At 37.9% G+C, this 27688-nt stretch overlaps 1 protein-coding gene across 1 annotated transcript in view; it reads left to right on the top strand.

Moving 5' to 3' along the window:
• Positions 1 to 202: 202 nt before the first annotated feature.
• Positions 203 to 27688, top strand: part of dhx34 (DEAH (Asp-Glu-Ala-His) box polypeptide 34) — a 55234-nt gene continuing 27748 nt past the window's right edge. The window contains exon 1 of the mRNA XM_053623307.1: positions 203 to 1486. Within this exon, the coding sequence (XP_053479282.1) occupies positions 800 to 1486 (687 nt within the window). The 5' untranslated portion in view covers positions 203 to 799. The remainder of the gene's footprint in view (positions 1487 to 27688) is intronic.

Genomic DNA, 27688 nt, shown 5'->3' with positions numbered 1-27688 from the left:
GAAAATTATTACTTAAAAAACGGCTGCATAATGGTTTGGATAAGCATAAAATATATAATGCGGTATTTAGATATTTAAAGAAAGTAGGACAGTTTAATAGGATTTGTTTTTGTTGTTGTTGTTGTTTTGTTTCTCTTCTCAATGTTCTACACTCCAACCCAGTAGGTGGCGGGAATGCACTTAACGTTTGTTTTCCAACCGTCATTAAACTCGAAGAAGAAGAAGAAGAAGAAGAAGGGGGAAAAAAAACAACAAACAAACAAAAAAAACACAACACTGTGCAGGTTGTAGCTCAGTCAGTACAACCTGTTTCAGCTTACTCCAGTGCACAGTGTCGAGTACGCGTGGTTTAATCGCTTTTTGTAGACGGGGGAGGTGAGTCACGGGCAGATTTTAGAACTCATTGGGCTCCCCCGTGTATTATTTACACCACCGTAATGTACACGATGGTCTTTGTAATCAAGTTCCAAACAATCGTGTGGCTGTGTGCGGAAACGAAGCGTATGATGTCATTGGCTACGTGTTTATGAACGAACCAAACACGATATAGTGTCTGGCATCAAAGCGCTACAGTCATGTGTTGTGGAATTTATTAGGTTATCGAGATGTTCGCCTAAATACAACTACGTAATTTGCAACTTTTAAAAAGATTCAAAGTAGAACCAACGTGGATGTCCGTCAGTCTGGATAGATCGTAGTACCTTTTTTTTTATCACGAAAATATAAGCATACATCAGTTTGACAGTTATTTATAATTTTTGCTGTTGTGAGTTTCACGTTAGCGTTCTAGCAGGCAGAAATGTCTGAGAGCATCCGGGGCTGGGACTGGAATAGTCCAGAGTGTCGTGCCAGGATGGATGAGATCTTTTTTCGCCAGCACGACTACATTCAGGCGAAAAGTATTGAACATACGGAGTTTTGGGCTTTCTTTGAGCGCTTTCAGCGGTTTAAAGCCAAAAAGGAGACCGAGGACTCAAAACCCAGCAAAAGTATGGCAGAGTTACATAAGACGCGTGAAAGGGACACAGTGGATCTTGGGCTCCCAAAAGAATACGATGCCCGATACAGGATCAACGTCTTTGTAAGCATCAGCGACATGGAGGATCGTCTCGGAGGCTTCCATGGCAGGCGACAGAGGAACTACCCGACCGACCCAAGCAGCCAGGATGTCACAAACTGTCGTCTTGCTCTGCTTCATTTTCTAGACTTCACTCAGAAGCAGAGCTTCTGTAAACTTGTCAAGCTGCAACATGAGCAGAAGAGCCTGCCCATCTTCCACTACCGTGACCGGTTTGTGGAGCTGGTCCAAACCCACCCAGTGGTGGTGGTGGCTGGAGACACCGGTTGTGGGAAGTCCACACAGGTGCCCCAGTACCTGCTGGCATCTGGCTTTAACCATATAGCCTGTACCCAGCCTCGCCGCATTGCCTGCATTTCCCTTGCTAAGAGAGTGAGCTTTGAGAGTCTCAACCAATATGGTTCAAAGGTGAGAAATAACTTTTTATATGATAATATTGATATCAGCACTCGATAGTAACATTCTTTTAGCAACTGAGCTGACTCTCATATGAACACATTATATGAAATGTAACAGGTGTGTGCTTCACTAAAACAATTTGTCACAATTTGAAGATCTAGTAAAACAGTTGTAAACTATACTGATATGCGTTGGTAAAAAAAGATGTGTTCTGGTAATAACAGTTGTTGTGTCGAAGTCCGTTTCCCCATCGGGATAGGTTTGCCCAGATATTTGTCCATCATAGCAGTGGGAATGCATCCTGGGAATGAGATTCATATTCAAGTGATACATTTTCATGTGATTCATTTGCATATGATTCATTTACATGTGATTCATTTACTAATTTGCTTCTCTTTAAATCCAGTTTTAGACTTTGATATTACAAAGGTCTTTCCAGATTATTACTTGCTACACTGTATGAGATAACCCCAGTAAAATTGCCTGAATTCTATAATATAATTTGTTCACCATGTTAGGTTTAAATCCTCTAAAAACAGATTCGCAATTAAATAACATTACATCCTTCAAAGCATTGGCATGTTCTGCTTACTCTCACAATCCTCCAAACACCCACACACCCAAAGTCTCCATAAACAAATGAGAGAGCAGTGTATCCTACAAAAACCAAACGTTGTCCACAATGTGAAAACAACTCGGAGAGTAAGATGACCTAACCAATAAAATTACCAAGTCTGATAAACAGTCTGCACACAATAATAAATATAATGTCCTTACCTTTTAAATACTTGTAACAAATAATATAACAGTGTAGCACGTAAAGCCAAGGAGATAACACTAATAAAATTAAATAAACAGAAACTCTAACCCGGGCAGAGCCTCAAAACAGAGAACCACATTAATACGGAAGTAAATTTTAAGAGGAGTAAGTCCACAAAATCTAGGTGGAGTAAAACAACGACAATATCTTCAATAAAAATCCGAATTCTGTAGAGCTGGAAGGCCGAGTTTAAAAAATAAAAATAAAAGAAGAGCGAAAAAGACTCCACTGTGTAGGTGATGCAGTTCACCCGATATCAAGAGTTTAACATGGTCTCCTGCTGAAATAAAGTCCTTCTGAACACCGTTATATGTAATGCAAAGCCGAGCTGGGTGAAGTTTTCCATAGCGAGCGCTCTCAATACCACGAAGTTGACGCCGAACCTCGTTAAATGCGGCCCGGGCCCGTGCTATCTTGGCTGTGTAGTCAGGGAAAACGGAGATGGTCAAATCCCACACTTTAATCTGCTGGAGCTCTCTCGCTCTGCGTAAAATGTCAACACAGTCACTGTGATAGTGGAATCTGCACACAATAGCTCGTGGTCGTTCATTTTTCGTGCTCGTCTATTTTTGGAGTCCTTGATGAACAGCATAATTGATGGTAGGGGTGTATGGTTAGTAGTCCAGAGAGAGGGAGCGGAAAGTGGGAGGAGGCTGAGAGTCTAGTGGAAGAGTGAAAAGAATTGCATGTGCTATATGAGAATGGGCTCTTTGTATGAACACTTTTTATGCTTGCACCTCAGCACATAAGTGTTCATTTTTTTATTCTACACAAATATATATATATATATATATATATATATATATATATATATATATTAGAAAGACAATAATATTGTCTTCATTTTAAATGGACAGCAATATTTAATCCTGTCTGCTAATATGACACTGCTAATTTTGTTTTCAGAATTAAGACAGAAATGAACATTTAATCATCTTTGAGCATTTCAGATGTTTGTTTGAGAACTAATTTGATAAAACTCGGGCGATATTGTTGGAGTTCCATGGTTCTATGCATTTAATCAAATTTCTATGCATATATTTTTTAATTAAATGTTGAATTATTCAGCCATTCAAACTGATGGAAAAAGATTAGACTTCTTTTAGATTATTAGATGTATTATCCTGTGGCTCCTTCTTGTGGGCAACATTAGCATTACAGCCCTTGAGTTAAATGGCTGATAATATAAAATTTGCTGTTGGTCCCCGAACATCAGAAATTCATGAAATTTGGCAGGTTTTCTCAGACTTTCCAGTTGTACCAAGTTTCATGAGGTTTGAACATTGCGTTCACAAGATATAAGCCAATTACTTATTAATTGTGACACCCAAAAATATATGGGTCTATATCTCCACAACGATTCAATAAAAGTTTTGTGCAGTTTTTGTCTAAAATATCTCAAGATACCTAGGGTTAGATACCTAATTTTGTGTGAATCGGACAAACGGCCTAGGACGAGATAAATTCTTTTAGGTTTTTCAGAAAATCGGTACAAATAGCACGTCATGCTTAGACCCCTAAATATAGCTGCAAGCAGCAGTTATCGGGTTCAAGCACTTTACGATTGGCTGATGGCAGCCATGTTGTTCAAAATTCACAAATGTCCACATAGGCATTGATGGGACCTTGGACAAAGACACTTTGTTCAAGATTTCAAGTTGATTGGACCAATGGTTGCATATTTAGCGCCAATTTCATGTTTTGTCCTGTTACTGCAGTACCACATGGCCAAGCTCTGCCATTATGTGCATGTGACCTCAGATTGAGGTTAAGTTACATAAGTTTACCAAGTCTGGTCAAAATATCTAATTCCATTCAAGAGTTATAGCCATTTCACTTTTTGCTTTCTGTGAAGGCAGTGAATAAAGTTAAACTTTTTTGATAATTATTGATCTAAGGAATCCAAACAATTGTCCAGCACTGTTTTTATTTCGGTTGAGAGAAAAACCTAGGACTAGTTCTCAAAAGTACTTTTTAGAAATAATCTCAAATATTTAACGAACGATTTGACTGACACCATTCATTCTTGAGGCAAACTTTTCAGAATCAAAGGTCTGTCAAATGGTATGAAGTACTTGTGTTTGTGTGAAACACTGCGTTATATGAAACCATTTACGTGCAATAAAAACGTGATGCCCCTCCTCCCAAATTCAAAGTTGTTAAGAGGCAAACAGGTCCACCAAGATTAGTTCTGATGGGCCTTTGATAACCTTATCTAATAGCTGCTGAAATTTAATTGGTCAATGGCGGCCATGTTTTTCGAGATGCACGACTGTCCTCAAAAAGAGTGATGGAACCTATGACAAAGACACTGCATGCAAATTTTCAGTAATGATGATAAATATAGCTGCAAGCAGCAATTATCGGGGTTCAATTAATTTAGGGCCTTAAAGTACATGCATACAAAGACATTACTTAATATTGTGCAAGCCTATAAGCACCAACTGTAAATCAGCGAAAAAACAAGATGATTTTAAGAAATATCGTCCTTCATTAAGCTTGCCTAATAGCTGATGAACATTGATTGGCCAATGTCGGCCATGTTTTCAACTGTTCTCATAGACACTGATGGGACCTTGGACAAAACTTTAGCTGCTTTTCCACCAAAATTACCCGGAACAATTAACCCCAGGAACCTTTTTGAAGGGAATATTTGGTTCCTCCAGACCTTTGTTGTCTGCGTTTCCATCATGGTCTGAAGTGCCATGAAGATTAGGCAAATTAGTCTGGTGATGTATGACTGTGCACGACAAGCCCTAGGCAAGAATATGAAGCCTCGAAGTATGCTACAGTCAAACTGATTATTGATAGAGTAAGCTGATTTTAATGATGTAATGATGTAAAATGTTTGCTCAGCTCATAAAAATAGGTAGCAGGCTCTGATTGAAACACAACCCTTTGAACAGTAACAAGAGTTTACTGCAACTAAACTGCTGGTATAGTGGTTAAGATTCGGCCCTCTCAACTAGGGCTGCAACTAACGATTATTTTCATAATCGAGTAGTTGGCCGATTATTTTTTGATTAATCGGATGGGGTGGGGCAAACTTTCAGTACCCTTTTTTTGTTTATTTAAAATAAAATCCACAAGCTAAGTGTTACAAATATAAACTTCAGACTAAAACTTTACACAACTCTTTGTCCAAAACAGAAAAGAACCCAATACACACACACACACATACACACACACCAGAATATGTATTAATAATTTAGGACTGTAGTTTAATTCGGTGCTTTTTGTGCATCGATAAAAATAATGCATAAATACTATAAAATAAATGTATATGTATATAAAATTTAACTAATCAGTAAAATCAATATGAAAATTGTTGTCAACAATTCTCATTATCGATTAGTTGGTCTGCGTGGCACAAGGCACGTTTACTCATTGCTCTTCCGAAAACACGCTTCGGGGAGTAAATACTAAAGTTGTGTCCCAAATGAAGCACTATACACTTACACTATGTACTCTACCGTCTAGTGCACGTGTGTCAAACTCGAGGCCCGCGGGCCAAATGTGGCCTGCCACGACATTTTTTCTCGAGAACGTGATGGGTGCATGATTGTCTTAACATACGTTTTTGCTGTTCTCATTCCCAACTTGTAAAATACCGACGATTTGTCACGCCCTTAGGTGTCTGATACTGACGCAAAAGTGACCCTTCCACGTCTGTATGAAAAGCTCTGGATTCTCAATTGACTCCAATGTAAACCCGTCTGCGATGGTAAGAGACACTCAGAGCAGACGCTCCAGCCGTCCATTCACTCCAATAATAACCCGATCACGGCGATATATGACGCTGTGCGCATCAATCAATCAAATCAATAAATAATAATAAATCAATCTGTTTGGCAGAGGGTCCTCGGTTCTCCAGTCAGATTGAAGCTCATTCAGTGGTCGAGGATTATGAGTAATGTAGGCCTTTCCGCTATCCAAAACATACGTATAAAACTTTATTTCTCAGAATCGAAGGAGAAAAAAATCATACTGAGGGCCACATAAACTACATCTGCAGCAAAGTCACGTCAAGGCGATTTGGAATTGAGAAATCTCCACAAATTAACCTCAACATGTCCTAGATGAGAAAATTTGATGCACAAGGAAGGCAGTTTCACGAACGATGGGAGAACGAATACATGTTTGTACTTCAAGGTGAAAAACCAGTATGTCTTTTGTGTTATGAGGCGGTGTCAGTCGTGAACGAGTACAATCTATGTCGGCATTTTGACACCAAACACGGAGCTAAGTATGGTAAATTTAGCCTCCAAAAAAAACAAAGAATTGCAGCCGGATTAAAAGGCAAACTGCAGTCGCAGCAGAATGTGCTCACAAGAGCTACAGGCAAAAATGATGCAGCAGTGAAGGCGAGTTTTATTGTGGCTGAAGAAATCGCCCGAGCTTCAAAGTCTTTTTCAGAGGGTGCATTTTTGAAGCAATGCATGTAAAGGTGTGTGAGCAGGTGTGTCCCGACCAGATACAGACTTTTCAAAATGTCAGTTTGTCAAGAAACACCATCACGGACCGAGTTAAGGAATTATCAGGAAATTTAGCAACACAGCTGGCTGAACAGACACGCAGCCGTCTAGCTTTTTCATTAGCTGTGGATGAATGCACAGACAACATGGATACAGCGCATCTATCCATTTTTATTAGAGGCGTGAAGCCGGACCTCTGTGTCACTGAGGAGCTCTTGGATGTAGCTGCCATGCATCCTTAAGTAAAAATAAATTGCCGTGGGAAAAGTTGGTGGGACTAACTACAGATGGTGCACCTGCGATGCGTTGAAAAAACTTCTGAATGAAGTTAAGGGTTAATATCATATCTTGTTTATAATATTTTTCTTTATTTGCTTAAATAGTTTGAACACTGATTCAAGTAAAGCGGGTTTCAACTGAACATTTATTTTTACATCTGTGCAAATGCATATGTAATATTTGTAAGTTGAATACATAATAAATACAGTAACAGTTATTTAACAATATAATAAGGTGTAGTTTAGTTTATTTTAAATTACATTGCATTTTGTTACATTCATACTGTTAATGTGGCCCATCGAGTGCAACCATTATGCTGATGTGGCCCTCGGTGAAAATGAGTTTGACACCTCTGGTCTAGTGTGTAAATTTTAGAAAGGTAATATCATCTCAAATGGAACACTGGTGGCTTTTTTACTAACCGGAAGTATAAGCCGCTTCCTAGACGACGGCGCATGACGTCATACGCATGCTAGCGTTAGCAGACACCCAGAGTCACCGACAATGACTTTCTTCAGTTTACTGTTTGTCAACGTTACCTTTTGTAACAAACATGACCTCAGTCACCATCAGACGGAGCCAAAATCGTCAAGTGACTGAGGAAGAAAGTCCTCTAAGGCAGGGGAGCATTTTATATTAAACACTGCGGAGATCAAACAGTGATGCATAATAATCAACTTATGTTTATATCCAAAATGCTCGACTGTGTATAAGGGCTTGGGGAAACTGGTGCAAGGTGCTTAAAAGGTTTAGGTTAATTTAAGTTTGTCATTATAAGCTGTATTTGCGCACAGTGTAACTTCTGTCGTTTATTATAACGGAAGTGATGTGTTAGTAATGAGGCCGCATTGCTCCTCACATGCGGTGCAGACGCGGTGATGCACAGTGGGAGCGCGAGTAAGATCAGTAATATCTAATTAAAACACTATGATCAAGAGTAAAACAATATGCCTAAAAGCAGTGAATAACAGAAACCATAAGGGGCAGTGAAAGGGAGTTTTTATTATTAATTTAGGACTGTAGTTTAATTCAGTGCTTTGCATAAATACTATTTATGCAAGTAATGCATAAATACTATTTATATATATATATATATAGTATTTATACATTATTTACATAAATAGTGTTTTATACTATATATAATGTGTGTGTGTGTGTATATATATATATATATATATATATATATATATATATATATATATATATATATATATATATTTGATATGCACCGATAGTAAATTTCTCAGCCGATACCGATAACCGATTATTCAGAGTGATATCGCCCAATATCGATAGTTCTGCATTTTATGCCTTCTTTTAAATTAATAATAATTTATTCCACAATTCTGAAAGAAATGCGAATAAAAACTTTATTCTCTCCATTTCAACAAGTTGTTTCACAATAACTGGTCTCTTAAACAGAAAACGCATTACTCAAATTAACATTATCACATTAACTAAATTCTGAAGTTTAAATTGAGATTTCTTAACTTATTGAATTTTATTAATTCATATTAACCTCCTGTTAGGCTCGCATTCACTCACCACAAACAAAAACATTTCTACTTCATCATTGAATATCAAACTGGTAATATATATTTAATATAAATAATATATTTTATTTTTTTAATTTTATTTTTATACCACACCGTGGTATCAACTTTGGTATCGAGTATCGTGTACTTTTGGTGGTATCAGTACCAACTACTAGATTTTTGGTATCGTGACATCCCTAATATGAACTATGAAATTCTCCCCCCACGGTTTAAGAGAAATCTAGGTCAAGTACCAATACTTAATGTAATGGTGCTGCAACTTTTCATGTACAGCATTTTAACCATATTGCAAAAGGAGTAGCCAAAGCCAATCCTATCTGGTGCTTGAAACAAAAATTCATGTTCTAGTGTGTCGAATGCTTTATAGTAAACTAAAAATAAAATAAAACTGACTTTATGGAGTAAATGTGAATGTTTGAGAGATGCCTGTTTTGCAGAAATCCTGACTGTTTCATCAATAATGGAATTTAGAACACATTTTAGTCTTTTGGACAAAATTAAAATGATTTTGTAGGCATTGTTTAATAGAGTAATTGGGCGCCAGCTGTCTATGAGAAGGGGGTCTTTATTTGGTTTTGGAATTAAAGTGATGACCCCTTGACATAAAGTGGGTGAGAGAAATGTTTTGTCTATACTCTCCCTAAAAACCTCTAATGCGTGATTCCAGCATTATGGACATGACATTTACAGTCCAAACTTGAAATATAAATTCTCAGAGAATGTATTTATTGTCAGTATATTGAGGGAGGTTTCCCCCTTGTTTCTGAGTGCTTGTGGCCCTGCGCATTTCACTTTCACTTTCGAATTGGCGGCAATTTGCGGGTGGCCATTGCTTGACTGGTGGGTTCATTATTATTCTTAATGAAAAACACAACAACTACAAAATGATACAATGACACACTCGCTTATATTAAACATAGAACATTTGCAACCAAATCTTCCGCCATTGTGTTGTCATTCAGCACACCTCACTCTCGTCACATGATAAATGAAATCTGACTCCTGTTGATCTGTGCTGTGACTCATTCGGCTCATGCTGAATTGAGCAGACACGCTCAGTTTTTAATTGTAGCATCCATTCTCTAACTGAACTAAATGATTTTTATTACTATAAAAAGGCAAAAGAACAGTGGGGGTGGGGCTGCAGTGGGCAAGTGATGTAATCAGTGTGCGCCCCCAACACCAGTAACACTGGCTATCGCAGCAAGCCTACTGCAAATGTTAAATAAATCTGTAAAATAACAGAAAATATACTGGGAGCTCATTACCTGGACTTTGTCCTGTAATTACAAAATGGAAAATTTTCTGTTAATTTATGGTTTACCAGTAGTAAATAAAAAAAGACCCTTTTTCCCAATATTATACCTACAGCGATTAAAAAAAAATTGTTAGCGGTGTACCCTACATGGTTAATAACTTGTTAAAATATTCAAACCAATCTTCTGCAATAAAAACTTTTTTTTATTAATCTATAGATCTTTCACAATTCCATAAAAATACTAACCTAAGAACAAAAACATATGTACCAAAGTGAAAAGTTTCTTATCTGTAAAGTTTGCTAATTCATTACAGTCTCTCTTAACATTACAAACAAACATATTACATTCACTGATTAAATTATAGGAAAATTTGTAAGGAAAGAGTTTTTACAGAGGGGCAGGGATGGTGGGGTTTGATTCTTGTCTGCAGGTAAGATGAAGGCTGTAAACAAAATAAAAAATATATTACTGATTATCACTAACACAATAATTAAGAGACGATCAAAGTGTTAAAGAGAGATTCTGAAAACAACCTTACCACTTGTAAAAGAAACGGCGCAGAAAATTCCTCAGATTATGTCTTGAGCCACCAGTCTGATTTCTGAATTACTGTTTAAAAAAGTATTAGAAATTAATAAGCACTACCACAGAAAGAGAGAAAAAGAAAGAGGGAGAGTGAGGAACAGAGAAAGAAAGTGGCTGTCAGAGAGGGAAAGACAAAGATGGAGAAAAAGAGAGACAGAGGGACAGAAAGGTATGGTCGGAAGAGATGGAAAGAGTGAAAGAAGGAGATGCTCAGAAGAGGGGAAATAGACTTGGAGAGACAGCTAGAGAAGGAGACTGAGAGATAGAGGCAAGGAAAGGGAGAGAAAGATGGGTAGGGACAGAGAGAACTAATTGTTGATGATAACCAAGGCAACCAAGAGAGAAGAAGCAACAAAACATGAGCACCTACTTCAGAAATAATTTAATTGCTTTTAGGTTAAGTTTAGTGGTAGGTTTTAACAATAAATTAAACATTTTTAAAAAATGGAGAGGAAAGTGGGCACATTTCAAGTCAAAAAATCAGTAGAGAAAATAGTGGAAGGCGCTAGCTACCTAGCAACAGCACCAACTGCCATGGAATTTCAGACCTAAACCAGGACGAAACTATTAAAAATGACAGCAAAAAAGCAGGGAAGCAACAACATAGCTAAGGAAAGAAACAAGTATAAATAGAATTAACTACAGAACATTCCTGAGTGGTGTCAAAATTTTTATATAAAGAAAAACTGGACTTCTAGTACATCCATTTAAAAAAAATAAAAATAAATAATAATAAAAAAATAATAACCCCAGCGAAACAGCTTAGCTCTGTATATAAAGAAAGTGAAGAACACAGCAGTATTTTTTCAGTTGGAAAAATGGACCCAAAACAACAACATCCAGATGGATGGCGTCTAGTTAATCTGGTGATCCACTATACAGAGGATGTGACCAGGGAAGTAGGGTGGAAAAAATACCAAAAGAAGCTGCTCAGAGATCACCCTGAGACACTCAGAGCAGACTTTAAAAGGTGAGGTGAAATAGCAGTAATGACAGACCTGCTGTTCTTTGGAGAGCACCTAGAAGCTTGGATTTCCACTATAATATAATGACCTTAAAATGATTGACAATAAAATCCTTTCAACAATTCAACATCAACCTCTACACAGTAATGGTTCAAGGGAAACTGAAACTCAAAGACAAGATTGAAAACCCTCGCTGTTGGAAAAAAAAGACCTCTACGCCTTTAACATCACCTACAGCTTCATCAGACTTAAACACCTGACCTTCAGTTACCACAGTTACAATCAAATTCAATCACCCAGTTCTCGATGAACACGCAGGCATGAGTACAGTGTTGAACATGCATGTTGAAATACCCCCTAAATTATCTATCTATCTATCTATTTATTTATTTATATTTTAACTGGCCATTGTTCCCTTTTAACGACTAACCCACCATACTTGCGTTGCAGTAAACAAAGAACAATGTTACACTAACATTATATACATTATATAAATGTGGTTGGTTGGTTGTTTGTCAGAGATGCAAGGAGAGAGATCTAGTTAGAGAGGCAGGGAGAGAGAGAGCAATAGGGAAAGAGATAGATAAGCAGGGATAGAAAAAGAGAGAACTTAAAACTTGTTGACTAGCAGTGCGTGAGGGTGGTTTGAGCATGGACCTGCCAGATGCTACTTCAGTGGCTCTAAAACAAAAAACAATATTACTTCTACTATTACATTGTGATTGTAGAAAGAGATTTCTATATCAAGGGACAGGGAGAGAACAGACAGGGACAGAGAATGAAATGGAGGTAAGAGCTGGGGATGCTTTTATTATTGACTGGCCAGATGCTACATTTACAGCTGTAAAACAAAGGAAAATATTATTTCTAATACATACTAGTATTACACTTGAACTGTTAAGAGAGATAGAGAGGGACAGGGTGAGAAAGAGAGAGATAGGGACAAAGATAACTTACAATTTGTTGACTAGGAGAGCACAGGGAAGGCTTGAATATAGACCCCCGTGTTTTACTGTAGGTGGGGCCCTCTAAAGCTCTAGGTGTCATCTTGGAGACATGGTGCCATACAGAAATTAAATAATCAAATGTATAAAATAAAACCCTGCATAGTCTTCACTATATGTAGTCTTCACAAATATACATTGATCCTTATGAAAGCTATTAAAGTTATTCAGTCAGAAGCAGTGAGTGATTTTTCTTTTGCTATTGGATTAACATTAATGACCCTGATAGCAGCAGGTATCTTAGACTGCCGTCACTTTAAGACGTAATGCACAGATGCAATATACTGACACATCCGATTTCTTTCTCAGCTGTTTACGTTCACTTAAGACGTAACGGACTGTGTTTATGTGAATACTCGCCAAGACAGGCATTTTGTCATAACTTTGTGTGTTTTTGACTGTTTAAGCGCAATAAACGACTAAAAAGATGGCTGTGACAGGCAGCTTTCTGTACGCGCGCTCCGGGTGTTTCTCCGGACAGAGAACTGTCTGTGGCCCGTGAATAGCAATTTGAGTTCTCTTTCATGTCTTATTGCGCTTGAAAGTTTAAATTGGCAAGGCTTAAAAATGCATGCCAAGGACAAACTTTTATGACGACGCAGCACTGCAACGTCACATGAGCATAACAGCAATAGAGACAATAATCCAAAATTTATACTGGTTGTCAGATTTCTACCAGTATATTGCCCTCTCCATCACAAACGACAAATGGCCCAAAATTATACTTTTTAAGCCCCTCAAAAGACAACATTAACACGTTGGCTAACACAACCGTGTTACCACGACCAAAGACAACAGTTATAAACTTTAACTGTTCACGTTAGCTACTTGTATAATGCCAAGAAAACAGTAACTTCTTTGAAATTTCCATTGAATAATTACCTGTTACATGAAAAGTGGGGCTGGAGGAGACCAAACTTTTTGCTGGTTTGCAAAAAAAATTGATATAAACAGTGGAGGGGGGTTTCATGTGCCGTTTCGTGCGCTAAGCTCCCACTCAGATTAAAAATACTGACAGTAAAACTGTAAATTTACAGATACTCACCCAAGTAACATAACCAAGTAACATTACAAAACATTGCAAAAATTCTCTCATAGAAAGCAGCTCAGCTTGTAAATTTATGGAAAAAAAATCATAAATCCTTTAATCTCCCAAACCAAGTGCTGGTTAATAACTTAACAATAATTGCATTGTGAACACCAGCTCACTATGTTATCAATATCCAACGAAAATTCACAATCGTATTTTACATGACCAACCCAAACAATGTCATTTCAAACTACTAATAATGGCAATAAATCAGTCACTTTGTTAAATTGAAGTGTTAAGTTTTCCATAAAATTACTTACCGCTGAAACAGTTGGATAAAATTTTATGCTGCCACCAAAAGTTGTCTGAACATAGCTCAATGCCCATAATGCAATTCGAAGATGTAAATAACTGGACAATCACCTGTGAATCACATGCTATGGACAAATTCTGATAAAAAATAACTGTTAATACACATTTATTACAGTGGAGCGTGGCGTTGTTCAAGACCCAGTTTAGAGACCATGAATTTGGTGTGTGCATGAGACCACAAAAGGTACAGAATTGCATGCTATATCAGCAGCTATATTACATATTTATCATATCGGAGTTTCCCCCACAATCCAAAGACATGCAGGTCAGGTGAATTTGAGACACTAAATTGCCCATAGCTGTGAATGAGTGTACGTCTGTGTATTTTCCCTGTGATGGACCTGCAATATGTCCAGGGTGTTTCCCTGCCCACGGCGTGAGATGGAGGGATCCAGCATCACCACGACCCTACATAGGACAAGCAGTGTGGAGAATGGATGGATGGATGCATGGAGTTCAAATCACAATCATGTGTCAAAATGATCACAATATTATGTTTTTTTGTCAAAATGATCGCTAGTACTAGGGGCGTAATCTGGCTGTAACCCCGAAGATTTTTTTTTCCTTTACCTCCAAATAATTCTCCACTTGGAGCTGTTTGTCACTACGTAACTGAACGTCAGTAAAAGAAGACGGCAGTGTTGTAATTTTGTAACCTCAGTGAACGGAGTGTTGTATTTTATCTTCAATGAGGCTAGACCAGTCAGACAAAGTTTACAGGAAAGTACGTGGAAATACTCGTGTCTTATTGGCTGACAGGTCTCCATTCTGCCACACACTAGCTCACACAGTCAGTTAGTGTAAAGGTTGAAAATGGATATAGGTGGTGTCCTCTTTTTCCTGGACATTTCCTCTTTTTTTGAACCTTAAAAAAAAGCGTCTGGCCGTAATTTCTAAATTTGTGAAAATGTCCTGGATTCCGCTTTAGTTTCATTATTATGTGTTACTACTCTAGCCAACGTGCGAAGGCAAAGCGCTGTTGTGTATGGCACCAAAGAGTTGCCTTACAAAAGCAGCTAACGACAGCTCTCCTGAGCCAAAACTATGCCTATGGCCATAAAATGAAATATTTTTCATTTCATGTTATCACAATGATGCATATTCCATGGCCATTCAAATGTGTAAATGATGGTAGAAGGTACACTCGTGGCATCTAATATTTAATTTTATTTTATGAATGAAAGAATGTAGGACAATTTTTTAAATGTCTGAACAGTGAAACCAATTTTATTTATATATATTTGTGATGCTGATAGTGTCATCTTTTTGGACAATCAGAATTGGTTTTTTAACCAGTAAGGGTGGTGAAACTGAAACACTAACATTCCCTCATGCTGAGCAGGAAAACAAGGTGTGTAAATGTCTATATGATTTTGTGAACATAATCTGAGCAGAGCATAAGGACAGATAACGTATTTCGCATGGCACTGTAGCAGCTAAACAATGATAGCTTAGTTGTGTTTCCCCTTGTCTAGTAACACCAAACCAGCCTAGTTTCATGATTGAAAGTTTTATATTTTATCAGTCAGTTAGTCCTGCAAACAGTAATAACACCTGAGGTAAATTTTTGTCTAATTTCACATTTTTCAAGCAATTAGCCCTCACATGCAAGAAAAGAAAAATGCATTCTATTCAGTCTATTTAGAAGTTTTATTTTGATGGAGAAGAATCTGGTCTCAGCCCTGGATGATTAACAATCCAGCTAACACCCCTGGCAAGTACTAACAATTTCAGTAGTTATGTTTTAACCACGTCTGATAATTGCTGTCATTTGGATTCTACCTATTAAGAAGAGGAAAAAAGAAGCAGCGACACGATCTGTGTTTAAACAGATGTCAGAAAAAATGTGAAGGCATGCATGTGAAAGAGAGTGAGAGAAAAACTCACCGTGAGAGGTGTGTCCTTTAAGGTATGATGTAAGCGATCAGCTGAGGGAACATGTGTATGGAAGTATTTTGCAGACAATTTTCAAAAGCAATTGCAAACTATTTGCAGTTGGGTTTCCTAATTGTGGACGCATAAATTGTGGTGTAATGAAAATGCAAATAATGTATTGCCGTTAGCGTTTTCATTTACACGAACGTACAGTGCCTGCCAAATTCAAAATGGAAATGTATTTTCCCATTTGTAATTGCATTTCCAATGTCTTACAAGTTATGATCCTGTTGTATCAGAATAGCAATCGCAATAACCTCGTTTGCTATTTCACTTACTCTGGGTCACATACGGAGCCTGACAAAATTCAAACATATCAAATCCGATGCCTTGCACAGAAACCTGCCAATCACTGTTGGGGTGGGAGTATTCTATGGGGCGTGTTTGTATTCGGAAGTGATGTCCGTCACAGTTGACGGCCAAGAAGGAAAATGTGCTGTAGAGATGATTGTGCGAATACATTATTTAAAGATAATGAAAGATAAATCTGTCGCTATAAAACCAGAGATTTTGGAGCCACACTGCTCACATAAAGTTTTTCTAATAATTTTATTGTTGCACTTGTGATCTAAGAAATACACTCAGGGCTCTACAATGACAATTTATTTTAGGAGCACTTGTGCTACTAATTACAAAACTTTAGGAGCACAGTTGAAGCGTAGTTTTTATTTTAAAGGGATGATAGTGTTAACGTACCACAATATAACGCACAAGTAGGCATGAGGAAACTTGAGCTTGACAATTATGACAATTTAGCAACATAGTGTAAGCCATGACAAATTAATTTACCTTCTCATAAACTAAATTTAATATTTTCAGTTAATTTTACATAGTGTGTGCAAAAAACAACGTTAACCTGTTCCACCTTGTAAACAAACACAAAAAAACTCAATGTTCAGTCTTTGAAGTCTGCTCCTCTTAAATATATCTAAAGCTACACTATTAGCTATTTTCCAAACTCTCCAAAGCCAATTCTCAAACCGCTCTGCACATATTGTGTATATGTCTGATTAATCTCATATAGGATGTGATTGGGTGAGTTCATTTACCCGCCAGATGCAAAGTGCTTTAGTTTAATGGTGTTCATTAGAGATGCTCCGATCAGGATTTTTACAGACGATACAGACTTCGTCATCTTGATCAACCGATACTGATCCAGATACCAATCTTTTTTTTGTTTAAGCTTTAATCAGGAGGTCTGTCATAAACGGTTAAATGTAAGCTCTCTGCTCATGGTCACTGTTAATTGAATTTATATAATAGCAATATCTTAAACAATAGAGTCCTAATTAAAAGTAGACTAACACAGGCATGATCCATATTAGGAAAAAGAATGCTAATAGCCTTCTAAAGAAATAGCCTTCTAAGCTTAATGTTAAATTGACATTAAATGCAACCCATAGTAATTAAACATCATTTCATGTCTCATTTTATTTATATTTTTATTAATTTATTATAATGTCTGTTTTTTATATTAAATGATTTATTTATAACTAAGCACATTGTCTGGCTTTACATTTTATTAGGTTTTTTGTTTTTGTTTATCAGTTTTAGATGGGTTCCCCCAGTACAGTGTTGCCATTTCTGCTGATAATATTGTGGTTTTTGGGGGAATAAATCAAAATATGAAAACTGGAGTTGACCTTTCTAGTGATATCTGGCAACCGTGAGTTTAAATGAAGTGAATGCGCTGTCGATTAGAGTTGGTGAAGAGAGTGAAGGAGAACGGCAGCGTACTGTATGTTTACAGACTGAACAGTTGCTACTCTTGATTATGATTGGTGAGGAATTATTTAATAAAAAAGTTTGAATTAAACCCACCTTGTAGCGTTAGCATGATTTTTAATGTACTCCACCTGATGCTGCTGTGGCTACATGAGCATGTCACAGTCGAAGGTTCAGGTAATTTTGCATGATCAATACAAGATGGCAGTTTGTGAGATCGGCAAGTTGAAAGTAGAAGATGATGTACAGTGTTACTCTTGTCATCATAATGGCTTCTTTGCGGTATTTACACACTTCTTCAGTTGACTGAGATGATGAAAAGCAGTGCGAAAGTAACTGTCGCACACTTCCTGTAGTTTTTATTCCGGTTGTATAAACAACTTCGAACAGGTCACTCGCACCGGTGCAACTAAATATGTTTTCACAGTCGCACAAAGTACTTTTCAGTCATAAATGCGAGTGAAATGGTCACACTGTAGAGCCCTGATACTCCTATCATCATGCGAGGTGGTTATTCCTTTAACAGTGAATATTGTATTGAGGATTTGAGAAGATGAGGAAGGTGAAGTGATATGCCATTAATTATCCTTGAAAACTTAACATTTGTCACATCAACATTCTCATCCTTGGCAAAAAAAAATTGTAACCAATTGACTCCGATTTTTTGTTTAAAAAAATAGGTCCTGTTTCTATGCAAAACATGCTGCTTATTCTACACGATACATCTGTGAGGTGAAAAATTGTGTTTAAAAGCCAACTTTCATGAGCCTAAGACCTGTTCCACACTGGATTCGTGAGCATAACAGAAACAGCGTATATTTTTTTCGGCACCCATGTTAACAGGATAGAGCATTCATACTGTACACCAAGGCGGCAGGCATTGCATAGCAGGAGGAGAGCAGAAGCAGCAGTGCTGCGATTGTTTCAGCACTGACTCTATTTTTGCTGTAATGCTTGCTTGTGGAAACTGGCTAGGTTTGTTACAGTTAAAATTACATCCCAACAAAAACTTTAAACTGTCTATGCTTTATTATGGCCGTGTACGACCCCAAGGCACTCTAAAATGTGGTCAACTGTGACCGACATCACTTCTAAACACACCCCATAGTACACTCCCATCCCCAATACTGATTGACACGATTCTCTGCAAGGCATCGGAAATGCAAATGGATTTGAAATTCCGTTTGAATCTTGTCAGGCTCCGTACGCGACCCTGAGGAAGTGAAACATGACAATGTAATTGCAAATGGACTTTGCGTTTCCATTTGAAATTTGGCAGACACTGTACGTTCGTATAAACAGAAACGGTAATACACGATTTGCATTTTTCATTTGCATTATGTCACAATTTATGCGTCCACAATTGGGAAACCCAACTGCAAATGCAGTTTGCAATTGCTTTTGAAAATTGTCTGCGAAATATTTCCATATGTGCACGCCTGTGTGTATCTCTCTCTCTCTCTCTCTCTCTCTATCTCTCTCTCACACACACACACACACACACGGTGTCATGGACGTGACGCAGCACTAAAGCGTCACGTAAATAATACGTGACTTCCTAAATATAGCCCTTAAATTCAAAAGGCATTGCTATTATAACAGTGAGTGTATTTACTTCTCAGACATTTGTCCATCTTTCTGCAAAATGCTTATTGTTAATATAAAGTTTTTAAAAAGAGGTTTTTGAATCCTCTTTTGAAAACATGAAATATGTCTGGTTGAAAATGTCATTTTAGTAATGGTGCACACCTTTATATGTGGTTGATAAACATGGCAATTTCCTAAAAATGCTAAAAAGCATGTTTAATGCAGCAAAATACGGACCTAAATGGACAACTCTAAAAGGCTTTTGTTAACATCTTTATTTTTAAAGGTGTTAGATTTCCAAATTGTTGGATTTCCATGTATCTCAGGGATCTCCAAATCTCAGATTATGTCTTCTCTCAACTTATTTATAATTATGTAATTATGGGTTCGGAATTACACCGCACCAGGGAAGTAAGAAAAACACATACCCTGGCCGGAGTAATCGCACTTCTTACACCAAATTGTTAGATTTCCATGTATGTCAGGAATCTCAGATTATGCCTTTCAGATCTTCTGTCATGCCTTCCAGCCTGTTCTACAATTACTTCTATTAACTTTTAGTTCTGTGCTTAGAAAGTGTGGCTCTCCTCAGAGCGTTTTAGATTGATCTGGGGAGCCTAAATGAACACATACTAACACATGCATGCTCAAGTAGACATCCGAGTTTATTCATGCAAACCAAGAGTATTTATACACATTGATAAGAAGCAGTGCGTGGATGGTTTCTACTGGTGCAGGGGCCAGACAGATAGACAAAACACACAGCACCCAGGGTCATACTACAATATAAGTCTACTATAATAAAGATGGCAGGTGATCAGCTTATTCAAAGAGGTAATTAAATGTATACATTCATCATAGGTATTTGATAGCAGTTCATAATATAAGAGCGTACATGATAGAAGAGAATTTCCTTTCAAAAGGTAAGGTTGACATTTTCATGGAATTGCTCCATAGAAATCGTGCTTTTTTTGCTGAATAATTCATAAAACTCTGAAGTGAGTCCATCAGTTCCAGGAGGTTTATTTTTTAATTATTAAATTGCTTCAACAATTTTTTTAGGGTAATATTGGAATCACAAAGAGCTTGATCTGTTGTATCTAATTGCTTTACATTCTGAAGAGACTCATGAAGTGTTGAGTTATTAAGGTTCCAATAAGAAAGGGTTCTATAGGAGTTAACAGTAGCTGAAACAGGAGTGCGTATAGTAATACATTTATGATCGGATAAAGTCAGTTGAGATGTCATGCAGCTCCTTAGCCATACAAAGCCATAAGTCAATGCGAGATTGGCACGAGAGTTATTGCTCCATGTAAATACTTTTAGAGAGGGATGAGTCTCCTACTAGTTATCAGCCAAAGAAATCCTTTGCTTGAAAATCTTTAATTAGGGATTAGATTTTATTGTCCACAGTAGAGGACAATACTTTCCCTTTAAAGCAATGAAGTAAATCGCAAACACTAGCGGAGTTGGTCATTCCATGAGACCTCCATACATTGGTGCTTGAAAGTTTAGAATTTCCTATATTTCTGCATAAATATGATCTAAAACATTAGATTTTCACCCAAGTCCCAAAAGTAGACAAAGAGAACCCAATCAACCCTTTAACTGACATCTCTACTGTACGGTAGACCTTACTTTGAGTGGGGAAAAAATCTGTCAAAAGGAGGAGATGACAGAGCAATCTTCCCACAGGTCTAATGTCCCAGATCCTTGTCTGCTGTTGACATGCAGGGATAGGGGTTTTCAGTTTTCAAGTGACAGCAGCAGTTTTCACACTTGAGTCAGCCACACAAAAGGAAGAAAGTTGCTGGTCAGTCATCAAATAATAGGGTCAAACAAGAAATCAAGGTAGTAGGGTTCAAACCATGATGTCAACACGGTTGAGGGTAAATATAGGTCATAATTGTTCAAAATTATGCATGACCATACAGTATCTCACAAAAGTGAGTACACCCCTCACATTTTTGTAAATATTTGATTATATCTTTTCATGTGACAACACTGAAGAAATGACACTTTGATACAATGTAAAGTAGTGAGTGTACAGCTTGTATAACAGTGTAAATTTGCTGTCCCCTCAAAATAACTCAACACACAGCCATTAATGTCTAAACCGCTGGCAATAAAAGTGAGTACACCCCTAAGTGAAAATGTCCAAATTGGGCCAATTAGCCATTTTCCCTCCCCGGTGTCATGTGACTTGTTAGTGTTACAAGGTCTCAGGTGTGAATGGGGAGCAGGTGTGTTAAATTTGGTGTCATCGCTCTCACACTCCCTCATACTGGTCACCAGGTTGTCTTTGGGAAATAGACGTACGAGTGCTGCCAGCATTGCTGCAGAGGTTGAAGGGGTGGGGGGTCAGCCTGTCAGTGCTCAGACCATATGCCACACACGGCATCAAATTGGTCTTCATGGCTGTCATCCCAGAAGGAAGCCTCTTCTAAAGATGATGCACAAGAAAGCCCACAAACAGTTTCTGAACACAAGCAGTCTAAGGACATGGATTACTGGAACCTTGTCCTGTGGTCTGATGAGACCAAGATAAACTTATTTGGTTCAGATGGTGTCAAGCGTGTGTGGCGGCAACCAGGTGAGGAGTACAAAGACAAGTGTGTCTTGCCTACAGTCAAGCATGGTGGTGGGAGTGTCATGATCTGGGGCTGCATGAGTGCTGCCGGCACTGGGAAGCTACAGTTCATTGAGGGAACCATGAATGCTAACATTTACTGTGACACACTGAAGCAGAGCATGTTCCCCTCCCTTCGGAGACTGGGCCGCAGGGCAGTATTCTAGCATGATAACGACCCCAAACACACCTCTAAGATTACCACTGCCTTGCTAAAGAAGCTGAGGGTGAAGGTGATGGACTAAACCCTATTGAGCATCTGTGGGGCATCCTCAAACGGAAGGTGGAGGAGCACAAGGTCTCTAACATCCACCAACTCTGTGATGTCATCATGGAGGAGTGGAAGAGGACTCCAGTGGCAACCTGTGAAGCTCTGGTGAACTCCATGCCCAAGAGGGTTAAGGCAGTGCTGGAAAATAATGCTGGCCACACAAAATATTGACACTTTGGGCCCAATTTGGATATTTTCACTTAGGGGTGTACTCACTTTTGTCGCCAGCAGTTTAGACATTAATGGCTGTGTGTTGAGTTATTTTGAGGGGACAGCAAATTTACACTGTTATACAAGCTGTACACTCACTACTTTACATTGTAGCAAAGTGTCATTTCTTTAGTGTTGTCACATGAAAAGGTATAATCAAATATTTACAAAAATGTGAGGGGTGTACTCACTTTTGTGAGATACTGTATATATGTCTATAAAGGGTAAAAATAGCCAGATGGTAGCACAGGCTAACGTGATGAGAGGGCGATCTGAGAGTGGATTATAAGGATGGTCATGGGAATATTTTATTTTTACCTCAAGTAAACATTATAGAAAGAATTAATGGGATTTTAAATACAATTTCATAAATATTACTCTCACATGAACACATTCCTGCAGTATTTTGTTTTATTTAGTATTTTATTTTTCTTATTGTAGTGGAAAGGAAAGATGGACATTAACTGTTCTGTGGTAAAGAACAAAAGCCAAGCTGTGATTCCTATTCTGCCAGAGGAGTCAGGACAGTAGCCAAGTTTTCATCCACTTTTTGTGCATTTCTGTTAACAAAGTAAAAGTATGTAAAAAAATAATAATAATAAGTTTGCGATATTTGCTGTCTCCCACCTGTTTCCATCCAATTGGCCTTCTACTGATAAAATGGTATTAACGACTGTAACCGATATCTGAGAAGGCAGGTTGTGAAAAACCTGAGTGACTGCAAAAGGCCTGCAGCAAGACTTTATGAAATCCTAGGAGAAAACATCATGCCGTCTGTGAGGAAGTTGAAGATTGGACAATGATCCCAAGCATACCTCAAATTCCACCAAGGCTTGGTTGCAGAAGTCGTCCTATAAGATTCTACAGGACCATCACAGTCACCTGACTTGAACCCCATCGAAAATCTCTGGTGGGATTTGAAGAAGGCGGTTACAGCATGCAAACCCAAGAATATTACTGAACTGGAGGCCATTGCTAATGAAGATTGGGTTAAGATTCCTCAAGAACGCTGCCAGAAACTATGCATCTCATTTGCAGCAGGTCATAACAGCAAAAGGCTGCTCTATGAAGTACTAAAAAGGCTTGTCATGAAGGGGTTGAATAATTTTGAAACAGGAGAAATCATTATAAGTTGCATATCAGTTGAATTTGGGGAAACCACTTGAAGCATTCATTGTGTTGAACTATTTCAATTACTTTCGTTTTTGAACAAAGGTGATTTGTTAATTGCAGACAGCTGAAGGTCTATAAACAAATTGACAAACCTGATTTGCAATGAGGGTTGTATAATTTTGATTGCAACTGTATATGGTGATTTTTGTGTCTTCCTCATTTTCTTACTTTTAGCTGGAAAACCTCACAAATGCCTTTTCTTTCAGCAGAGGGAAATTTTGAAATTATGGCCCTGTGTCATGCATGGTGTTTGTTCGTGTAAAAAAAAAAAAAAAAAAAAATCAGGTTGCTGGTACTGCCATCCTTATGAAGGTCTGCAAATAGAGTCTATGGATTTTCTGTCAGTCTCTTGTTTTTGTAAACTTTCTGTGCAGTTTCATTTGAAATATCTTTTGGGTAGTTCAGTGGAATGTCTTCCACACATTGGGTTTGTGTGGGCCTAGGGTTATGGGCCATTTGCACATGTGCTTGGGGTTGGGTGTGGATAATTCCTGCTATTGTTTTGGCCAAGATGCTTTCACACCTTCCTTTTTACATCTCCAACATGTAGGTCAGCTGGTCATGTAGACTTGAACCCTCGTAGAGCAATTGTTCAGTGGGAATAAAGATGTGGTAGCAGGGCTCTACAGTGCGACAATTTCAGTCGCATTTGTGACTGAAAAGTATTTTGTGCGACTGTGAAAAAATATATAGGTGCACCAGTGCGAGTTGTATAATACAATCAGAATAAAAACTACAACTCCAAAATGCATCTAGCTACACCGCACTGCAAAGAAGCCATTATGATGCTGAGTAACACTGTACATCATCTGCTTCTCTCAACTTGCCGATCTCACAAAGCGCCATCTTTTATTGATCATCCAAATTGACCTGAGGGTGCGACTGTGACATGCTCGTGCAGCCACAGTGGCCTTGGAAGCCATGCTAACGCTACAAGGTGGGTATCATTCAAATTTCTTTATTAAATAATTCCTCACCAATCATAATCAAGAGTAGCAACTGTTCAGTCAGCAAACATACAGTACGCTGCCGCTCTCCATTCATCAATTCTAATAGACAGCACATTCATTTCATTTCAGATAACGGTTGCCAGATATCGCTAGAAAAGTCAACTCCAGTTTTCATGTTTTGATTTAAACTCCACAAAAAATGCATTATCAGCAGCCATGGCAACACTGTACTGGGGAACCCATCTAAAAGGAACAACTGATAAATAAACAAATAAAAAACTAATAAAATGTAAAGACAAAATGTGCTTAGTTATAAATAAATAATTTAATATAAAAAATACATTATAATAAACTCATAAAATATAAATAAAATGAGAAATGAAAATGTTTAATTACTATGGGTTGCATTTAATATCAATATGACATTAAGCTTGGTAGGCTATTTCCTTAGAAGGCTATTAGCCTTTTTCCTAATATGGATCATGCTTGTGTTAGTCTGTTTTTAATTAGGACTCTTTTATTGTTTAAGATATTTAAAAATAAATATTTTATACTTGTTTATTTATCAATTAACCAACAGTATTTCTCATTGCTATTATTTTAATTCAATTAACAGTGACCATGAGCAGAGAGCTTACATTTAACTGTTTATGATGGACCTCCTGATGAAAGTTTAAACAAAAAAAAGTTTGGTATCTAGATCGGTTTCAGTCGATTAAGATGATAAGAAATCGTTATAGGCTGTAAAAATCCTGATCGGACCATCTCTAATGAACATCGTTAAACTAAAGCACTTTGCATCTGGCGTATAAATGAACTCACCCAATCACATCCTATATGAAATTATTCAGATATATATGCAATATACACAGAGCGGTTTGAGAATTGGCTCCAGCCCAGAACCATGACAGTGGAAAATGGCTAATAGTGTATTTTTAAATATGTTTAAGAGGAGTAGACTTCAAAGACTGAACATTGAGGTTTATTGTATTTGTTTACAAGGTGGAACAGGTTAATGGCTGTTGTATTTTGCATACAGCCTGTAAAATTAACTGAAAATATTAAATTTTGTTTATCTGAAGGTAAATTAATGTGTCATGGCTCATAAATTCTGTCATAATTGACAAGCTCAAGTTTTGTCATGCGTACTTGTGTGTTATATTGTGGCACGTTAACATTACCATCTCTTAAAAAACTAAACTTCAACCGTGCTCCTAAATTTTTGACTGTGCTCCTAAATTTTTGTAATTAGGAGCACAAGTGCTCCTAAAATAAATTACCGTAGAACGCTGGGTGGAAATTAGTAATGTAGATATCAGCATGTGACCTGCTTGAGCTGAGTGAATGAAAACCAGTAAACTAAAGCAGTTTACTAGCGGGTTATTTAACTCACCCAAACACGTCCTATAAGAGATTAATACACAACGTAAACACTTTATTACAACGTGCATCTGTACAAAATGATACGAATACACAACTATACGCAGAGATGGGTAGAGTAGCCAAAAAATTACTCATAATTAATTAAAACGAAGTCAAACTATTTATTACTCTAACAGTAAAAGTAATAATGGTAATAAATAAAGTATACAATGAGCAGACAACATAAGCAGCAAGTTACTAGTTACTTTGGATCTGATTAAAATGAAGAGAAAATTCTGAATTTCAGACTACATAGAGAACTATGTGTGTGTGCTCAGTGGCGTATTGGATGGGCACGCAGGGCACGCACTGCAGGGGGTCCCTGCATGGTAGGGGGAGCCCCACCCACAAACAGTAAAAAAAGCTAATATTTAACAGTATTAAGCAGATGTAAAATGGGACTTTTATTTTGGTACTAATTATCGCCTATTCTGCGACATCTAGGGCCTTTCGGGCAGAATAAAGAAACGTGAATCTTCATGTACTCATCTAGCAGCTTGCGTAACGTGGTACATGGAAAAACGACATTACTGTTGATGAGTTGGATTCATTCTGGGGTGCAGAAACGTATGTAAGACCTGGAGCTCAATGCTGTTTATATACATTGTGCAGTGCATAATTTGAATTTGGTGTTGAATGATGCTTGTCAGCATATAACAGACATCAAGGAATTCTATGACGTGTTTCAGAGACTTTGTTTTCTTCAGCCAAAGCATAAAAGGGTGGGGAATGTTGGAAAATCAGCTATCAAAGCAAACACCTAAAAGACTTTCTCCCATGCGATGGGCGTCCATGCACTATGCTGTCCACACACTGTTTTCGTTATGCTGACATCTTATGAGCAATGACCAAAATTGCTTTACATTCCAAAAAAGCAGTAGAACATATAGAGGTGACTGGGCTTGTGAAATCACTGCACTCATACAACCCCACAGAAAAACACTGCCACCACCATGCTTTACTGTGGGTAGCATGCATTTTTTTATTGTACTCTTCCTCCTTGCGATGCTATACAGTTTGGCCTGGAAGTCTGAGTGCTCGCCACAAGTCCATCTTTTAAAAATTTTTAATCACCATCGCTACTGTATTCCGTTTGATTAACAATGATTTACTAATTTTCTTGTAGCCCTGACCTTTTTTGTGTAAAGGAATTACTTTCTTTCTCAAGACATTTCTTGTCTGTGTGGTGCCATAATTGTGAGCATTGAATGGGAGGGGATTTTATGGGTTAAATACCACCCATAGAATGTATTAATTCTAGAGAGCGAGCTGATTTTCTGAGACATCTGTTGAGGTGTACTCAGTTATGCTGAGTACTATATACAGTGAGGGAAAAAAGTATTTGATCCCCTGCTGATTTTGTACGTTTGCCCACTGACAAAGAAATGATCAGTCTATAATTTTAATGGTAGATTTATTTGAACAGTGAGAGACAGAATAACAACAAAAAATCCAGAAAAACGCATGTCAAAAATGTTATAAATTGATTTGCATTTTAATGAGGGAATATGTATTTGACCCCTCTGCAAAACATGACTTAGTACTTGGTGGCAAAACCCTTGTTGGCAATCACAGAGGTCAGACGTTTCTTGTAGTTGGCCACCAGGTTTGCACACATCTCAGGAGGGATTTTGTCCCACTCCTCTTTGCATATCTTCTCCAAGTCATTAAGGTTTCGAGGCTGATGTTTGGCAACTCGAACCTTCAGCTCCCTCCACAGATTTTCTATGGGATTAAGGTCTGGAGACTGGCTAGGCCACTCCAGGACCTTAATGTGCTTCTTCTTGAGCCACTCCTTTGTTGCCTTGGCCGTGTGTTTTGGGTCATTGTCATGCTGGAATACCCATCCACGACCCATTTTCAATGCCATGGCTGAGGGAAGGAGGTTCTCACCCAAGATTTGACGGTACATGGCCCCGTCCATCGTCCCTTTGATGCGGTGAAGTTGTCCTGTCCCCTTAGCA

The sequence above is a fragment of the Ictalurus furcatus genome, chromosome 4 (genome assembly GCF_023375685.1).
Source record: "Ictalurus furcatus strain D&B chromosome 4, Billie_1.0, whole genome shotgun sequence".
NCBI lineage: Eukaryota > Metazoa > Chordata > Actinopteri > Siluriformes > Ictaluridae > Ictalurus > Ictalurus furcatus.
This window is presented reverse-complemented; position numbering and strand designations above follow the sequence as displayed.